The sequence below is a fragment of the Malurus melanocephalus genome, unplaced genomic scaffold (genome assembly GCF_030028575.1).
Source record: "Malurus melanocephalus ecotype Western Australia unplaced genomic scaffold, MMel_1.1 scaffold_477, whole genome shotgun sequence".
Lineage (NCBI taxonomy): Eukaryota > Metazoa > Chordata > Aves > Passeriformes > Maluridae > Malurus > Malurus melanocephalus.
In genome coordinates, this window is record NW_026623709.1 from 481,300 (window position 1) to 501,287 (window position 19,988).

Sequence of the window (19,988 nt, forward strand, 5' to 3'; positions counted from 1 at the left end):
GTGCTGTCTCTGATGGACAAACCATTTCCAACACCTCATTACAGACACACAACCTTCTCCACCCCGCTGTTCACTGGAAGGCTCAGTTCTTACAAGCACATGATGTGATGGATCAGGTCTCAAATCACCATCACTGACAGGTGAGTCCAACTCACAGGGAGGACTCGAGGTGTTTATAGAGGGGCCATTCACCCTTTGTTCCTCTAACCCAGCTGCAAAGCCCCAAAGCAAACCCTGCAGTGAAGAAATAACCTTGACTCYCTCTGTAGAAMCTCAGAGAATCCTCATGAGYTCCCTTTCCCTGTTTYTGATGGTGCTGCAAGTGKCAGCATGAATTATTTGATTGCAGTRTTTGAGAAACGCCCATAAGGATCAGCCAATCATCTGGCATATTTTGGGTATTAGGAGCCTGTCCAYGGACTCCAAGGAATTTTGGCTCCAGTTCTCTCCATGTGGCTTGAAAAGCAGTGTGGGACACTACCTATTTCTCAGGAATTTTTGGTCAAGTGTGGAAAGGGAGGTGGGGGAAAAGAAATCAAAGGAAAAGAAAGCATCCGTGTTGTAGTAGGGCTCATTCTTCTGCTTGTGTCTTTGTTTTTTTAGTTGTATTTTACATGCACTTAAAAAATAGTTAGCTCAACAGGTGAGGCTGGGAAGAAAGATGCCAAGACTTCTCATAGACTGGGGGATTCTGGGACAGTGGTTGGAAATGGGAAGGGCACTGAAGGGGACAGGGGAGGAAGCCCACGCATTTACATCACGACTCTGGCACATTTTCCAAGCAAAAAGGCAAAACCAGCTCAAACATCAGGNAAAAAAAAAAAGACAAAAAACAAAGAGGAGATGAAAGAGAAGCAAAACACAGATTTTCTTTCAAATCCTGGGCATGGGGGAAAGAAGAGGGTGGAGAGAAAGCAGAAATGCCTAAATGGGAAGTTGGAAAGGGTTAAGACACCAAACTCCTGGCGCTCCCCGTTTCCCCTAAGTGTTTCATTCTCAGTGTCTCTGAGGTGTTCAAGTTTTTCTTGAAAAATATATATATATAATATACAGATGAAAAACTCCGTACCAGCAAGAAGAAATAAAATAACAACCATGGAAAACAACCATAACAAACCAAAAACACAGCCCTGAAAAACATCGAAAAGAAACAGGGTGAGTCTCAGATTTCCCCTGTGGTGTTCCTCTGACTCCAGTAACAGTGCAGGATCACACCAGTTCATTTTTTTTTCTTTTTTTTTGTTAAACAGCTTCTTCTTCCTCTCATGTGCGCATGTCCAGGCAGGATCGCCCATCACTCATAACCACTTCCCTCCAAGCCAGCTCTTTGTCCTTAGACTCCTACCATCCAGCTGTGAGTACAAGGCATGACAATAGGGTCCATATTTATCTTTTGTGGCACTTTGTTTGTCAAAACCTTTGGTTTCTTCCTTTTTTTTTTTTTTTTTTTTTTTTTTCTCCTTTTTTTTTTTTTTTTTTTTTATTTACGTACTTATAAAAAATATCGTGTTTGTGTTGTTTGCTGTCGTTTTTCTCAACCACTGGCTCTGGTGGGACTCCCCACTTTCACAGCCGTAATCAGTGGATCCGGAACATGCGCCGACGTTACTAAAATGGATCAAACGAAACCGTGGCGGAACCAACCAAACCCAAATCATCCCCAATGCGCAGGCCTCTTTAAAACTGCTGAGACGTCCATAAGGTGCACCACGAGTCCATCAGCTCAGCAATCCAACAGAAAAGCAAGCAGAACCAAAACGAAGGGAAGGAACGCACACGCGCACACAGACACACACGCACACRCACAAAATAATCGGAATCGGAATCAAGAGAGAAATGTCTGGGGGTTTAAAACCAAGACGTGTCCCTAGGTTTGCTGTCTCAACRTGGATCTGGTGATTTTCTCCCCACAGACACGCCCGGTTTCGGGCTGCTGTTYTTTTGAGTGGTTTTGGACTCGCCTAGGTGTGTATCTGCTTGGCTGAAGGAAACTYTCCTTCAAGGACTGACTGACTCCTGCTTGCACCACATCCCCCCTCGCACCCCCTCGGGATCTGTCACTCCCCACAGGTTCTGGTTTGATGGCAAGAGACAGGAACAAACCCAAACCAACCGGCTCCGTAATCAATTTACACACCCTGCCTTCAGCCCTTCCTCCCTCCCGGTGCAAAGCAGATCCAGGCTGTGGCTCCGACGATGGGGTGAGGTGGATGTGATTCTCCAGCCCCTCCTCCATCTGCCAGGGAGCTCTGCTGACCCATCTTTGCCTCCATGAGGCACAGGGAAGGTTCTCCACACCCCAAATGGTCTCTAAGCATGGTGTTCTCCAGGCTGGAACCATGTGAATGGAACAGCTGAAGGCAGAGGAGATCAGGAGCTCACTCCCTTTGGTTGGCCATGAAAAAAGTTGAAATGTTGTTCTGGAGAAGCTGAGCAGAGGATGGGACAGGGACAGGGTGATTCTCCACAACARTCCCATAGTGACAGCGATCTCTGAGGGGATAAGAAGTGCAAAGAGAARTAAAATCTTTCCCAGGCAACAACTGTGCCTTCAGCAAGGCCTGTTGGTTCCAGAAGTGGAGAAGGRGAAAGGCCAGGAGTTGGCACCAAAAGGCAGACGGGCTCACAGCAGTTTGGAGACCTCCAGAAGACAGGCAGTTCATCTGGAGAGGTCTAGGTAGAAGAATTTTTTGCAGTGTTTCATTTGGATTTCCTCCAAGATTTCCTTCCAAAATGTGGTGACATTTCCTCTTAGGAGCGGCTGGGAAGGAAGGCTTTTCCATCAGCCCCACGCATCACCTCGCTTCACAGCAAGCCCTTCAGAATCCCTCTGATATTCCACTGTGGGAAAACAACAGCTGTGTTCCAGTTGAGGAAACGAAATGGAAAGGACAAAGAACTTTGAAAAACAAAAAAAGTCCCTCTTGGTTCTTCTTTCGAGGCTGAGMTCCTTGCCTGGAACAAAACAAAGCCTTTGGCCGAGGTGGGAACGAAGGGGATGCTGTGCTGTCCATCGCCAGGAGGAACAGAACCACCACCAGCACCACCAGCACCACTGACAGGACGCCACCGAGCAGAGAGAGCGTTTGGCTGCAGTGCTACGACCAACAGGACACGACGGGAACGACGGAGGGGGACACGCGGCTCTGGGAAAAATGAGAAGAACCATACGAAACACGTGGGCAGGGCAGCATCGGTCTCCTCGTCCCCTCTGGAGCCTTTTCCTGCCCAGGCAGGATGAGCCTTGGGGTTCCTCTCCCAATGGGTGGCTATCAAGAGGCAGAGTTGAGGTGGCTCTGCAGAAGAGGAGCTGAATGGGCTCTGCCCTCCTGGAGCCCTTCAGGCTGCCTTCCCTTTCCCCTCGGGGACACTTGAGTAACACTGAGTTCATTTCCATGTCCACTCCAGGGCTCACAGCCCTTGGAGGGCAGTTAAAGCAGCATGACAGAAGTTACCTCCCGATTTCACCTCTGCAGAGTGAGGATGTGATGTCGGGGGGAGGGTTGGTGGGGGTTTTTTGTGTGTTTTCAATAGTTTTTCTCTAGGGCGAAAGGCAGAGAGGGGAAGCTGTGAAAAGCAGAGCTCCACCCGAATGTCTTTGTGGCCCCAGAGTCAAGGTTCCTCTGCAGTCTTTTCTTTTCACCCCTGGGGCTCTGTCGCTTTGTCCATAGATTTGGAAAGAGAAGGAAAAGAGAGAGASAGGAAGAGAGAGWGARAGAAAGAAAGARAGAGAGAGGGGAGCGCTGTTCGGGTGGCTCTGCTTACAGCCCATCAAAACTTGCACTTGGTAAAGATGATGATCTTGAGTGAGGCACGACTTGGTTTATCCCTCCCAGGGTGTCCCTGGCAGGACAGTTCTCAGCTGTCTATGCTCATGAGGGTTATGACTTGTTCAAGTTTGTAGGCAAGTTTCTGTTTCCCAGCCTGGTCGTCTTGATCGAGGGCTCCGAGAATCTGGAAAAGGAGAGAGGAAGAAGTGATAGAGATCTTTTTTTCCCCTAAAATGTCAGAGTCCAGAATTTTATAGCAGCAGAGGAGGGTTAACTTTCTCTAAGGAAGGTGTTAGGCTTAGCTTAGATCATGCAAAGCAGGTCAGTCAGCCAGGAGGGAACCAGGGAACAGTTTGGGCTTGAACTGACTCAATGCAAACCTCTGGAYTGCAACCAATCAAATAGATTCTTATCTCGGAGAGCTGTTATTTATGAGCTTTATCCATCACCTGGCCATGCCACTTGAGGTGCCCTAAGGGGTTTCACATGGCCTTCAATGCACAGAACTGTGCTGGACACCTGAAAGTCTGTGTTGGATTGGTTTTGGGTGTTTTAGAGTATCTGGACTGACATTGGGTGCAGTCCTTAAACAAACAGCTTTTGGCACATTGGATGCAGAGCTCATGTAGGGCTGACCATCTGACCATCAGCAAACCAGCCTCCCATTACCAATAATGGGAGACCCAAAACTAGCAGGGATCTAGACAGAGGGGTAATGAGGAGACCCAAAATCCCAGCCCCCTTCCAGACCCTAATTCATCCCTGAAACCCTTCACCCTGCAGACAGGTATCAGTGACACACCTTTGGGTCCTGGGAGTGGCTGGGCTGTCCCAGGGCCCCCCAGAAGTGCCCCCAGGCTCTCACCTCCTCGCTGTACTTGCCCACGTAGGAGTAGATCTCGGAGAGCGCGCTCATGGTGTTGAACTCGTTCATGTGCATGCGGGACTGCTCGGCCAGGTAAGCGTTCATGTCCTGGTCACTGATTGCTGGCATCTTGCCGATGTCTGAGTAGTACCTGAGGGGCACAAACACGGGTGTTTCTTGAGTGGGGAGGGCAGGAGCTCAAGAGATGGAATCCACAAACAAAAAGGAGAAAAAAAAAAACACACTTGGTGTTGGGCTCTTGTGGTGCATCAGTGAAATAAATACCTGCTCACACTCTTASAGCAAGAGAGGTGGAAATGCCTGAAGCACTAATCCTGAACACCAGACTGTTTTATTCACCCCAGTCTGAGATTGGAGCCTCAAAAGGAATCCTGCAAACTTTCCCCATGCCATCAGAGAAGTAGGAGCTGGCTTGAAGCTGGATTCCTTTGTCAGGCCTTCAAGGGCTTTCAGCCCTGCCTCTGTTCCCACAGAGATCCTGCTGCCCACTGAAGCTCAGGATTTCACTCCCATGCAAAGAAAAACCCCAAATATTTGTATTCTTGCTTGCACCATTCTCACCAGTACACCTGTCCCCACTGTTAACATCACCCACTTTCCCCACTCAGTCCTTGAGTTTGTTTGTCCCTTGTTGGGACTCAAAGCTTGTCCCAACATTTCTGCTCAGCATCTCTTTTTTTCCCCTATATTTTAAGCTGGCCTTAAGTTTGTGGCAACAGCCTTCAACTCCAGTCTGACTGGGACAAATCTGCTTTTCCTAGGAGTCAACACCATTCCCCTGGAGCTCAGGAAGACTGGGGGTTTATCCAAAGGATTTGGATTCCCCAGAACCATTGCCCAGCAGGCTTCATCTGCAGAGTGATGTCTCTTTAAGGAAGTTGCTATTTTTGATGTCCTTCGTTCCCCCGGGTAAGGCAGGTCTTGGAGGACAAGGTTTGCAGAAGGTAATCAGTCACTGTCATTCGCAGCTGTGCTCTGCTGTCAACTGGTTAATTAGACACCATCATTTACATTTTTAATTTCTGCAATTTGACATTTTGTGCAGGAGGGAAAAAAAAAAAAAAAAGAAGAAGAAGAAGAAGAAAAAAATAAAAAGCCCGTAGCTGCAGCAATCCACAATTTTATAATTAGGAGGCAGAGGGGATGGAGAGCCAAAAGAGCTGACAGGTGTCCTGTAAACAACGTGGAGACACCTGCTGAGATGGAGGCTGCTTGCCACTGCGGAGAAATTGGACACTGAAGTGCTGTGGATGAGGATCCTGGAGGTGGATGAGTGGGAAAATGCTCCCCGTGACAGAGCAGCTGCTGGAGTCTCCTGTGGAGGACAGAACAGGGCAGGAGCACAGGGGGAACCCTCCCACACCAGGAGGCTCCAGCTGTGCTCATTCTGGATTTATGCCCTGTGCTTCCACCCTGATTTCCTGCTGATATCCTGGGTTTGGGGGTGGGATGYTGATGTAATCCTTGGGAGAGGGAGGCACAGCAGGCAGAGGTCCTTCTTGCCTGACTTTTTCCAGAGCTAAACTCTGTGTCATCGTAAAAACTCAAGCAAACCTCATTAATTTYACTGCAGCTTCAGCAGGCACAAAGAAACATCACTCTCCCCGGAGTCCTGGCATTTTGTCTTCTGGGCTTAGGACCAGCCAAAAATCCAAAGTCTAACTCAGTCCCATGGTTTAAATATTTCTCATTCCCAGTGAAGAATGAGAATGAAGAATATTTCTCATTYCCAGTGAAGAGTGGTGTRGGTTTGTTTTTCTTTGCACTCTGCCTAATCCTCTATCTACAAGTGGACCTGGACAGTTGCCTGTGAGTAAAGAAATCCCATCTGGAAATTCCGTGAGGACCTGTCTCCCAGGAGAAGATACTGAGCAGGATGAAAAAAAAATATTTCTTAGACTTTTGCCACTCCCAGGAAAACTTAAAACAGGTCTAGGCATCACCTGCTGGAGAAAATCAGATCTGTGCTAGATGARCAAGAGAAAATGTCAGGAAATGGGGGCATCCATGGCATTGCTGAGAAAACAAGGAATGTTATGGTCAAAAAAATAGGAATCTTAGAGTCAAAAAGCGAAATGTGACTTGGCATCAGAAAAAAACCTAAATCCATCTGCAGCCAGGACAGTTCACAGATTTGTGAGGAAAACAGGTCACARTGCAGTGAAATGCATTGATTTATGGTGCCTGAGAAGAGCCCACGGGGAAGATCCCAGCTTTTCATGAATATTGGATCTGCAYCCTCCTGATGGGTGAAATGAGAAGGGGATTCATCACTGCAAAAATAAACTGGGGTCGGTGGAGGAAATCAGAGGTGCCAGTCTGGCTCTGACAAGCAGTTAAAATGCTCCTTTTCCTGCCTGGTTGAGCTGTCACCAGGTGGTGGTAGGACAGTGGGTGTAGGGACAGGGTGCTCCCAAAAAGTGGGGCAGACACACATTTACCCACTCCTTTTCCGAGTTTTGTCCTGTTTCCTGTCCACCTGGTAGCAACAGACCCTTGAGTCTGTGACTCACGAGGGTTTGAAAGCTCCCCATCCCTTTGCAGCCCTGCAGAGAACATTTCCCAGCAGCACAAAACTCCCATGACTCATCCAAGCAAGGAAAAGCAGCACAAAATGCTCCCTGAAACCGAGGATGGGATGCTGATCTGAGTTTCAGGAGTTGGAGTTTCAGGGCTCAGAAGCTTCTCTGGACATGACAGACCCTCAGGATGTGATCTCAGTGTCCACAAAAGTGTCCTGAGCATCACACACTTGAGCACTCAGTAAACCAAGGTATTGTAGGAAGTGTGTCTTGTGGCAAAAATAAAAGAAAAAAAATGGGGAAAAAAACATGTACCAGTAGCCCAATCTAGTCGAGGGAGAAGACATAATATCCTTCCCTCCAAATTCTGCCATGGCCCAGTGACTTATTTATGCAGAAGAGTTTCTAATGAAGCCATCACTGTGCTCTCTAAAGAAATGATGAATGTGTGTATTAAAGCATCCTAGCAGGGAGATGACAACATCCCTGCTGAGTCTTTATTTACCTTCCATTGCAGCCYGGATCCTCAGAGGTACTTAGGGCCTGTCTGCCATTTGCATACCCCTAATGCAGAAAACACTGAGAAGCTGTCACCAGACCCCAGAGGCCCTCACATTTCCACTGCTGGAATTTCCATCACCCCTGCAGCTGACAGCTCTCAGCTGGGCTGGGAGGCAGTGCCAGGGATGGCGAGGTGCTCTGTCACCTGTGGAGGGCCACCAGTCTAACCTGAGACAGGGACAGGTCTTTGAGTCACAATTCCACAGCCAGAAGGAGGCTGGGAGCACAAGACTGAACCAGATTCCCTCTGAATGAGACAGAAAAGTAGCGAAGCAAAGCAACAAATTCAAAGGGTCAAGAGTGGAGTCCTGAGCAGATTTGCTGCTACTTCTGTACTCCAGTTTTGCTTATCTGCCTTATCTGCCTGGGGAAGTGGATCCTTCCCCAGCTGTTTCCAGAAGATCCTTAGATGAATATCAAAAAATCCAGCCTTATGTGTCTGAGTTTCTCCTGAATCACAGGAGCAGCCTCCCTTCTTACCTCAAGGCACTTAATCCTCTGGTGTGATGGGAAATTTGTTCATTTGGTTTCATAAGCAATTATAATGATGAGAAATTGGGGTAAGCCCATCATTGCAATACTTCAGCTCAGAAGGAGGATGTGAGGATAACTGGGCCATGGGACCTGTCCTTACAGGTATCATGAGCACAGCAATTCACCCCAGCCTGCCTTGAGCTGGAGAGAGAGCCCAGGAGAGTGAGCCACTGATGGATGGAGAAGGATTTGGGATGCACCAGGACATCGTGCTCCCTCTTATCCTCAAAAAAATAATTATTCTTGTTCTTTCCACAACCTCATCTTTCCCTGGGTTGCCTTTGCTTTGTTTTGYTTCATTTTATTTTGCTTTGCTTTGTTTTGTTTTGTTTCATTTTGTTTTGTTTTGTTTCCCCAAGGAAAGCAACACAACGGTGACCCGGGAACACATCACAGTGACCCGGGAATACATTTTCCCCTCTGTTTATCCAGGGATAAATGTTCTTCCCCTCGGTAYCGAGGGGGAAAGGCTCCTTAGTGGAGCTGTTTCACAAGACTGACTGCGCCTGCTGCCACTCAGTAACTCATTAACTCATCAAAAGAGAAGAGAAAAACCACGTTTTCAGTGCTTCCTCCCCAGCCTGAAATTTCCCAGCACAGCCCATGGTTTAGGCAGCTTAGCATGGAGCTAATTGCCTTCCAAAAGATCTTTTTGTCGTGGCTGTTGTTTGTCGCTGGGATGGGACCGCACTCATTAATAATCATTTTAGCATATGAAAAGCTTGTAACGAATCCATGCGCTGCAGACGGCAGACGCAATTACAGCAATAACATAATTAGGGTTATGCAATAGCCGGCTGTATCCACACCGCTGGAGGAGGGAGAGGTGCGTGGAAGGGARATGGGGGACTCTTCCAGCAGGGAAGGGCTGATGGAAAGCTTGGGAAYGGCCAGCTCTTCTGTGGGATGTGGTGAAGCAGCACAAGGATGTGCTGTCAGCTCTTGCACTGACACAGAATGGCAGTTTGGGTTTCCTGGGAAGCATCTGAGCTGATGCTGAGGCACTGGAATAGATTGCCCAGGGAAATTGGGGATGCCCTTGGGTCCCTGGAAGTATCCAAGGCCAGGCTGGATGGTCATTGAAGCACTTGGAGGATAGTGGGAGGCATCCTTGATGATGACAGAACAAGAGGACACTGTCTTAAGCTGCACCAAGGGAAGTTTAGGTTAGATGTTGGAAAAAAATTCTTCGCTGAAAGAGGGATTGCATGCTGGAATTGTCTGCCCAGGGACTGGTGGAATCACCATCCCTGGATGTGTTTAAAACCAGACTGGACGTGGCACTCAGTGCCATGGTTTAGGTGATGAGGAGCTGTTTGCTCACAGGCTGGAGTTGATGATCTTGAAGGTCTCTTTCAGCCCAGTTCATTCTGTGATTCTSTCCAYGGCAGGGGGTGGATTGGGATGATCTTTAAGGTCCCTTCCAACCCAAATTGTCTGAGGGAGAGATTCTGTCTGTGTGTGCAAGCCCTAGGAAGGGCAATGCTTTCATTTTACACAGCTTTTCCTGCTGCTTCTCCTCTCAGAATAAAAAGGAGGATGGATGGATAGAGCTGCCTCAATGGCTGAAGAGTGAATGGGTGCACAGATAATTTCTCTGGGGRAGGAGATCCCCCAGCATCACCTCGGTGCAGAGATTTGTGGGGCTTTACCCTCCACTTAGGGTTTTCATCTTTTCTGCTGAAAGTTGCACTGTGTAGGAGCACCTTGTTACTGTGATGAGAAAATATCAGGGGTTTTTTGGGGGTATGAAAAGTGAAGAAAGACAAGAGAGCAGCCTTCAGATACACCAAAAGCTGCACCAGAGAGGCAGGGAATGAGCTGTAACCCCTGCCCAGTGGATGCCTGAGCTTTAATTACAGCCAGGGAGATTTGGGCTGCCCAGCAGGGAAAACACTGATGGGAAGGACAGGGAAACACAGGAATGGATTGCCTGAGGACAGCAGAGGCTCTGTTGTTGRAGGCCTTTAAGAAAGGGGCAGACAAGCATCTGTCAGGAAGGCTTTAGACAGAGCTGATCCTGCCCCGAGGCAGGAGGTGATCGGGCTGACCTCCCGAGGCCCTTCCAGCACTGTTTTTTATTATCTCCACTGACAGCACCCCCTGCCCTGACCCCTGGTGTGCTGCTTCTTGAGCCTTCTCTCTGGCAGAAAGAGGGGAGGCACAAAAAACTCGTTTTTTAAAGCACAGCCAGGATTTGCACCTGTCATGTGCTGCTGCTCTTTTATAAAACTCTCAGAATTTCTACTTAAAACCTCAATAACTCCCGATGTTAGGATACATGCAGCTTTTTTATTGTATCAAACTGGTCCAGTTTGTCTTTCTTTGTMAAATTAGCTGCAGAGTGGCCAATACACAGCACAAACACTGCACAGGTGGAGATTTCCTAGTGGCTGGAGAACTCTGAAAGCCCAAGCTGGCACACTGGGTAGGTGAAATCCCAAATGGGTACAGRCTGTTTTTGTTTCAAAACCTTCCTAAAAGGCTCAAAATCTCTACATCTGAAGGCTAATAGGATGCAAATCATAGTTGCTTAATAAATCAGAATGGTTTGGGTTGGAAGGGACCTCAAARCTCACCCAGTGCCACTCCCTGGCATGGGCAGGGACACTTCCCACTGTCCCAGGGTGCTCCAAGCCCCATCCAGCTTGGACTTGGACATTTTCAGAGATCCAGGGGCAGCCACAGATTCTCTGGGTATCCTTTGCCAGGGCCCTCATACTCTCTSAGTAAAGAATATCTTCCCAACATCTCACCTAAATCTTTCCTTTTTAGTTTAAATTTTCCCCCCCTTACCCTATAATTTTCTGTGCATGTAAGGMAAAAAAAAAGTAGATGAGATCATGGGCCAAGGATTTGGGTAGCAGCAGCCMTGTCAGGCAGTGTTTGCACCCAGACTGACACAATAAAACACAGATGTTATAACTCTGAATCCCACATATCAGACCACTTTAARCCTCTTTTGATCGTGAACCTGGCAAGCCTAATTTAAATGGTCTTCATTGGATGATTCTTCAGTTAAGAAGACCTGTGAAGTCTCCATTGACTTTAAGATTTTCTTACAGGGGCTATTTTCAATGCACAATAAGCAGCCAAAAGGAGAATGAGTCCCTGCAGGGATGAGAAAAAAATAAAACCCACCAGACCCTCTCCTTGCAGCCCTGCAGGTATTTCGGGCACCAGTGTGAAATGGAAAATCTCTTTGGCTTCATCTTTTTGTGCTCTGCCCCTTTTCAGTCTCCCACATCCCTGCCTCGGTGCCAGGCTTCGGTAGGGACACATCATATTGATTGTGATGCAGGCAATTAAATGGTGTTAATGAAGTTCAAACAAGTGTTATCATAAGCTTGGCAGCATGGAGAGAAATGAAAGGTCAGCCACAGCCCTTTGTCATCTTTTCAGTGTGGTGTTGAATGCTAATGAGACAGTCCCAATTAGAACAGGCTCCCCTTTGTATTGCTTGGGGATTGTATCAAATGCTCCCAAGTTCTCCAGATTTCCAGGCTCAAAGGGGACATTTGAAGTAAACTTGAAAAGATGCAGATCTGAAGCTGCTCTAATGTAAATTCAGCAGAGTCTATATGGAGTTTTACTAACTGAAGTCGGATGAGATTCTGCTCCACCATTCCCATTCTTTCCCCCTTCTTTTTTTTTTTTTAATAGACTCATAATGATAATTGAAAAGCCTCCACTTTGTTTTAGAACTGCAGCCTGACTCTCCGTGGCTTTAACAAAAGCCAGATAGCCTGTCCCAATTTCCTGGGTTAATTCTCCTGCCTCATCAGGCCTCACGTTCTGCAGCAGGGAATCCAAGATGTGGCTGCACCAGGGCACTTTTTAACCACGTGTTTCCAGCTCTGGGTGTAACATTTGAAAAGTGAACCTGATTTTCCCCAAAAGACAGAATTTCTCAGCTGGATWGTTCCAGCAGGCAGAGTCCACCTCTGCTTCCAAAAATGTCATGAAAGGACTACAACAAAATCACAGAATAATTTGGGYTGGAAGGGACATTTAAAGGTCATCCAGTCCAGCCCCCTTGCAATGAGCAGGGAACATCTTCGACTAAATTTAAGTGATGCACAATAATTTTTTGTTGCTGCTGTCAGCAAATCCATTATCTTGAATAATTGTAGAAATGGGCAGTAAAACAACCAGCCTCTCAAAATGTCAAGKAAGATCTCCATTTCTTATATAGTTTTTCCATTAAGTCGACAGGAAATTGCAAAAATTGGTAAATTGGTAAGTTTTAAAATATTTTCATTAGTCATTGTCATGCATCCTAATACTGAAGGCAGAACTTGACTCATCACAAACAAACAAGCAACTGAAAACATGAGAAAATCCTACCCTAAACCATGAGCCAAACAAACAAATGAAACCAGAGAATATTCCTGACAGTCCTGCTGCTGAAACCTTTTGGAATCAAATTTCCACTCAACCAATCTGTGGAGGTGGACCATTGGTCAGGCCAGAAGATGTAACCATTTCCTTCCCAAACCACATTCCCATGTGGAAAACAAMTTTCTGAAAGATCAGAGGGAAGTCCTTTCATCCCTGACTGCTTCTCATGCCAAGGACGTTCCCTGCCCTSGGTTTTTTGAGTCCTAAAGGCTACACACACCCAGAAACCAAAGATTTCAAAGGGATGGCTTGGGGTACSTCAGCTCAGCTGCATTTCCAGACCTCTCAAAAGCCAGGCCTGTTTTAATCCAGAGTGCCTCAAGCTGGGTACAATCCACCGCTGTCTAATTACCCTCTCAGAGCTTCTTCTTCGTCAAAGCAGTTTGTTTGATTTCRGGTTCTTCTGATTTACTCAACCACTTCTTAAAATCCCTGACTTTTTATCTCGTGATTCACTCTTTGAAGGAGTCTAGTGGTCCTGGAGGATGCCATCTCCAGCTGATGCTGACTACAGAAATTGCTCCAACCAGCACTGGAAGCCTTTGGATTCAGAATAACTCCCTCAAAGCACAATTGCAGAAYGGAGAAGAGGAATTCATTAGCTCGGGGTAGAACTCAAATTATATTTTATTCATCCCTGATAGCTTTTTTTTCTTTCATCTCCCACAGCATCCAGGTGCCACTGCCTTGAGTCAGTGGAACTGACACACAAAAATAGAAGCAGGGAAAAAGCTCTAAACCGTATTCCAAAACCTGCAGCTTCCCCTTGGGCTTCAGTTCAAGTTGTCAGACATCAGTGCAGATAACAACCCAGCACATGCTGGGGACAGGAATCCAGGGTGTTTACAAGCAGCAGGAGGTGTTATGTACCTCGTTTGCAAACCCAGTTGTTTGGGAAAACTTCCAAGGAAATGCAGCACCTATTGCTGAAGATCACTGGGCACCAGGATTTAGCTCCAAAAAATTGTAAAGTGAAATCAATACTGGAAAAACAAAATGGAAATTGCAGCCTTTTGTTTATCCAGAGATTTACAAAAACAAAAAACAAACAAAAAAAAAAAGGTGTTGTATAAGGAAATATCCCATTCTCCACTTGAGAACCTCAATTTGTCACTCAAATGCAGCATCTCCCAAGGACAAAATCAACCAGGCTGAGATGTAAAACAAATTATTTGTCCACGGAAACCACCCACCCACACAGAGTGTTGCTAAAGCATCACCGGAGAATGACACCTTTGGGTCACTGTTGGCATAAACTTGATTTCTAAACGAATCTCAAACACTTCCTTCCCATTATCCAGGTCAATCCRGCAATCAGCCTCGATACATACTAAGAAACTTGGACACGGTACCAAAAGTAGGTCATAATTAAGCAAGGTAGSTCGTAAGAGCCTTGCAGGTTGCCTAGAAACGACATTTGCTGAAGTGTTTAACCACATCTAAAAATAATTGTCCAGGCAAATCACAGACCAACGGGAGAATTGCTGGAAAAAAATGCTGCCTTGTGCCGAGCAGGGGACGGAGCTCTTTGATCAGCCACGCTCCCTTCACGAAACGAACGAAAATCATCCTCAGCAAAGGCAATTCGGGGATTTWCAGCGCAGTGTGAGGTGTCTGCAGCAGCAGAGGACTTGTACAACCTGCAGGACATGGAATCAGTTTTGGGTCATGCCTGGGAAGCCATCCAGAGAAATCACTGCTGAAAGTTGGATGCAGCACCTGGGAATGGTCTGTAGGATGAACCTGCCTTTGTATTTACAGAGCAGCGACTGCTCCCCATCTCCCAAACCTGTCAATAACACCAGGCAAGTGCAGTATGTCCAAAAACAAAGYACAGCTCCTGCTGGATGAAGTGCAGGGTGTGCTGTTTGCTTGTTCTGGAGGAAACTCTATGGAAAGTCCCAGCCTGCTGCAGGAAGAGTTATTTTGGTTGTATTCCCTGTGGAAACTCTACAGAAACTGAAGTCCCAGCCTGCTGCAAGAAGGGTTGTTTTGGTTCTATTCCCCATGCAGCAGCTTTGCCAGGCACTGACCTGCRGTACAGCAGGTTGGAATACAGCCACAGGTCTTGGAGGTGTGGACAAAATGCTCAGAAAGACCTCTGAGCTGACAGAAAATACCTGCAGAGCTTCAGTCTGCTTCTGGCATCTCATTTAAAGGACAGAAGAGCCTCCAAGGGAAGGTATTGGGAGATAATTGTAAATCCTTTGGGATTTTTTTGCACTGTGGGGACTGTCCCAATGATGCTGAGAGCAGCAAACCACTTCTGGCCTGTGTGGAAAGACTGAGGAACCCCTGTGCTCGCCAGGGCTCAGCCACATCACCTCCCCTTCCTTCCTGCCTCTGCTGCCTCTCAACAAAAACCATGGCAAACACCTTCAGTYCATTCCATTAATTCAGTTTCCACCTCTGCTGCAAGGCACGAGGGAATGAAAGGCCGACATGGAGATTTACAGCTCAGCAAAAGCCAAAAAAGCCAAAAAAGCCCCAAGGACAATTTCCAAAAGCGACAGCGATGCTGCCTCCTACCTCCATCCCCAAAACAGGGCCTCCTTATGTCACTTTATGTCATCCCACAGCTAAAACTCACCTTTCCACCCAGTTCTTGTAGCTGGGGATGTCCTTGGCGTAGAGGAGCTTGTTGGAGGGGGAGTCTTTGCCCAGCCGGTGCTCTGAGGTGGAGCAGGAGTCCATGAAGGTTTGGGCCACCACGGACAGGCAGGCATCTGTGATGCTGTTTTTGTGGATGTCRAAGACAAACTGGGGGTTCTTGATCATGTTCACCCAGAAACGCAGGGGGAGGCTGCAGGAGGGGTGGGAGAGGGGACACAATCAGTGCACAGCTCATAGACCTTGCTGTGTGAAATCACGGTCCTGGAAAAATATACAAAATTATTTCTGTGGCACATCCTGGCCAGAAAAAACATCCTGGCTAGAAAATAAAATAATGCCTTGACTTTATAACGTTAAAAATGTTGTTAGAAAGTTTTAATTTTCCCGCAGTTTTGGTGACAGCAGCAGCAAATGGTGGGTGGAAATCACAGATCATCCTGTGGATATGGAAATTATGGGATAAACTTTGGTATGCAATAAATTCCTCCCCTACAAAGTCTATGGATGGCAGCGAGGTCACCTTTTGTCCTTACAAGGCACATCTTGTGAGCCTTAAAGTCAATACAATCTTGTTGAAGGTGCACATAAATTAATGGGAGCMTAATTCAGGTGATGACAAAGACTCTGAATTTCTCTGTGTTGAATTGCAATGAAAAGCTGGCCTTGTTGGTTGATCCATCAGATGGGGACAGGCACTGAACCCACAAAAATTGGAAGGAACTGGCACAGGCTGTCCAGAAAAGCTGTGGCTGCCTCTGSATCCCTGGGAATGTCCAAGGCCAGGCTGGATGGGATTTGGARCACCCTGTGACAGTGGGAGCTGTCCCTGCCCGKGRCAGAAGGTGGAAMTGGATGAGTTTAAGRTCCCTCCCAACCCAAACYRTTTTGTGTTTATAAAATTYGTCATTTTKGSACTTGGCTTTCAGCCCTCACAGCAATCCCATGGGAAGAGAGGCAGGTAGAGCTCCCAGGTGGAGGCTAGGAATGCTCCTGGCACTCTCTGTGTGCTTGGACACCGTGTCCTGTCACTCTCCACTGCTCCAGCCCAAGCCTACACACCATCCCAATACCCTGAGCAGGAAGAAGTTGCTACATGACAGGGAAAGCCCTGTTGCCTCAAGGAAAAATAAATAAAAAAAAAAGGAACATGGAAACAAGTACCACAGCCTTTGATATGAAAACATATCTGCCCTAACCAAGGAAATGTTATTCCAGCTGAAATCCAGAGGCCTTTTTACCCCTCTTCTCCAAAGAGCAGCTCATTTGTATGAGATGCCCCRAGGTATCTTGTGTGAGATACCTCCAGCCTTTGCCTCAAGCCTTTTTGTCAGGGCAAATGTGTTCCAGTGATCATGGCCAGGAGCTGGGATGTGTCACTGAGCACAGAGCCCAGCTCTCTCTCTGTCAGGCAGATTGTGAAGTCTACCTTCACTCTCTGCACCTCTCAGCTTAGCAAATTCTCCTGATATTCAGGATAAACTCCCCAGTTCCTCCCATTTGCTCATTGTGTTCACAACACTGTGAAAAATTCATCTGCATCTCTGATAGATTTTGGGTAACAGCTTTCCTGGCAGAGGGGGGACACAATGTTTTCCTCAACACCTCTTTGTGCTCTCCTGAGCCAGAAAAATCACAGAACAAATGCAAGGCAAGCCCCACACAGGGAATCCTGTCAGCCACATTCAGAAGAAATGGGAGATGCTGGAAATCCTAGAATTAGGGAGTGGTTTGGGTGGGAAAAGCCCTTAAAGAACATCCAGTTCCAAAACTGGTGGTGTGGGGACAYCTTCCACTAYCYCAGGGTGCTCCAAGCCCTGTCCAGCCTGGCCTTGACCATCCAGGGATGGGGCAGCCACAGCTTCACAGGGAAGAGTGAGTAAAAAAATGGCAGTGAGACCGATGGAGTTGTGGGATTTTAGGCTGGGAATGGATAATCATCCCTTGGGGGATGAGGTGGATGAGTGAACCTTGCACAGGTGCTTGTGCAGGTGTTTGGATGGCAGACCCAGCCCTGGTGAGGAGGAGCAGAGGGTGTTTTTGTTTGCCTGGGTGCAGGGAGGGAACAAAGGACTGGGAATAATGAAGCCCTGTGATGTGACTTYGAGTTAATTTGATCTGATCGAACAGATTTCTTCACACTGCCCCTTTTCCCACATACACACACTCTCTGCCTTCCCCCTCCCCCCTTAAACAAACCTCCTGCTCATTTAGGCTGAGTGGCTGCAATCAGCCTCAGATTAGTGCCGCAGATAATGTTAATAATATGCTAATGTTTCATTAGCTGAAAGCCTCTTTGGTGCATGGGGTTTCTTTTTTTTATGTCACCGGCACTGTGATGGGTCTGCCATCAGCATGGCTAGGAAAAGGAAAAAAAAAAAAAATCATGAGCTGGGAGCCCCATGGCTCTGCTCTGCTGTTCCTTTTATAGTCCCTGTGTTTGCACAGGGGAAGGGRAGGGAACCATTCCCCAGGGAGCTCTCTCCAATGGGGAGGCTCAGCAGAAAAGGCTCAGACTTTTCTCCATGGATTCCACCTTTTCCAGCTGTCCTGTTGCAGGTACGAGGAGGGGCTGCTGTCATCCCACTTTGTCGCTGATGTCACATTTTGTCACTCCAAAGGATGGTCACACCCAGCTCCAGACCCTTCAAATGCTTCCTACCACTGGAGATGCTCTCCTGGCCTCCAGCTGCCACCCAGGAGGGTACAAATGTCCTGTGGGTGCTGCACATCCTCTGAGGATGGCTGGGACACCTTAAAAATATTCCAGCTGGCATCAGATATCTCTGTGTGGGTAAACCATGGAGGTTAAGCCCCACTGGGAATTCAAACCCAGTATGGATGAAGCCAGTGGTGTTGAATCCTCTCCCATTGATCCCTAGGTATTCCCATGTGATCCTGGGCACTGCAGCAATTAAAACCTTCATTTTTCTTCATCAAATCCCTCAAAAATCCTGCCACTCATGTAATACAGGACAAACAGGGACCTATTTAGCAAAAGTGCTCCATGCTTGAAAAATTCCATTATTTTGGGATCTCCTGACTTTCCCCATCGCCTTGGGAAGACTGAGCCTTCTGTTCCAAACCCCATATCAGGATTTTCAGCTTCCCCAGCAGCCAGAGCCCAAAACACTTGTCCTTCTGCTCTCCTTCCAGCCCAGTTCCTGTTGCTGGATGCACTGGGCTGTCTCTCTCACTCACTCACTCACCAGTTGCTCTTCCAGGTGTGCCGCACGTGGGGGTCGTGGATGTTGTGCTTGTCCGCCTGCTCATCCAGGAAATCAAACATGTACTTGATGGCCAGGGGCAGGGCACTGCCACGGTGGGCAGTGCTGAAGATGGTCTCAAACAGGTCATCCACGAACTTCTGGAGGGTGCCCTGGGRGGAGGAAGGAAGGAAAGRAGGATATGAGCTCACCAGWGRGGAGAGGACATGGATTTTTRGCTCCTCACTGGAAAACAGGGCATGTCTGAGGATCAGACCTGGAATTAGGAGGTGGGATTGAAAAGTGGAAACCATCTGATTTTGGTTCAATGTCACACATTGAACCAAATTTAATTGGTTAAATTTCAGCACAGGTGACTTCAATCAGGAGCGTGCATTGCCACGAGAAACACCACACCTCGTTTTTACATAGAATCCTCTCCTCAAGGCATTAATGCATCCATGAGACCAACCCAGCTGTTTTCCAGGCTTCCTTTTACCCAGAGCCATTTTCTAAGCTGGGAAGAGAAGACAGCTGGCTGTAGAGTGCAACAAAAGGTGCTATGGACACCAACAGGACACGAGAACCTGGAGAGGCAGCTGGTTTAAATGTGTGACCAGTGCCATGAATAACATGAATTTCATTCCCAAGAAACCTCCTTGTTTTTTACTCCCCACTGGCCCAGGATGAGGCAAATCCTAGAAGGATCCATGGGTGTGTGTGCATTGCTCTGCTGTGATGTTCACTGCAGAGATCTCCTCATGCTCCTCTGGGAGGAGAATCCCAAATCCTGGGCTTGGAGAACCAGCCTGGTGAGGCTTTTAGCAGGAAGGAGAGGGGCTGGAATATCTGAGGGTGACTTGGAGAAAGGGGCAGCTGAGAAGTTTTAGGCTGRGTTTTGGTTGGAACCAGGTGGGACAGGCATTTATGCGTGAACAAACCACACAGCCWCTAAAATAACCAAAACTCAATTGAATCTCCAACAAACATCACCTGATATGACAAATTTCCTTTCCTGAAAGGTAAAACTCTTCCCTTTCTCTGAAGACCTAGGGAAGAAACATCTYCTTTCTAGGAACAAAGCCCCATGTTCCAGCAGAGTGGCTCAAATTTACCTAGAGCTAACAAACACTTAATTAGAACGCTGCCATCTCTGGCTGATTCGTTTGATTTATTCCTGGGGAAACAAACAGAGGCACCTTTTGCTGCTGTGAACTCCTGYGGGGTGAGCACAGCCCTGCAGCACATGTCTGACTCAGAAAGGGCTCYCCAGGGGAAATCCTCTTGGTCTGACATGCAAGAGCTGCCCTCAGGTTCCGTTTCTGGAGAGAATTCGTTCTCTACGTGCATTAMGAAAAACCTCTGAGGCTTTTAGGCAAGAGGCTCTCAGGTCAGGGATTCACCAGGATAAAAAGCACTGTCAGTTTAACCAAGAATTCCTGGGGATTGCATTACCAGCCACTGCTCTCTCCCTTTCCATCCCTCAAATGGTCCCAAT

At 47.4% G+C, this 19,988-nt stretch overlaps 1 protein-coding gene across 1 annotated transcript in view; it reads right to left on the reverse strand.

Moving 5' to 3' along the window:
* Positions 1-819: 819 nt before the first annotated feature.
* Positions 820-19,988, reverse strand: part of LOC130582287 (plexin-A4) — a gene marked incomplete at its 5' end in the record, with an annotated part of 55,084 nt that continues 35,915 nt past the window's right edge. The window contains 4 exons of the mRNA XM_057380901.1: positions 820-3,954; positions 4,636-4,786; positions 15,265-15,477; positions 18,494-18,663. Of these exons, the coding sequence (XP_057236884.1) occupies positions 3,859-3,954; positions 4,636-4,786; positions 15,265-15,477; positions 18,494-18,663 (630 nt within the window). The remainder of the gene's footprint in view (positions 3,955-4,635; positions 4,787-15,264; positions 15,478-18,493; positions 18,664-19,988) is intronic.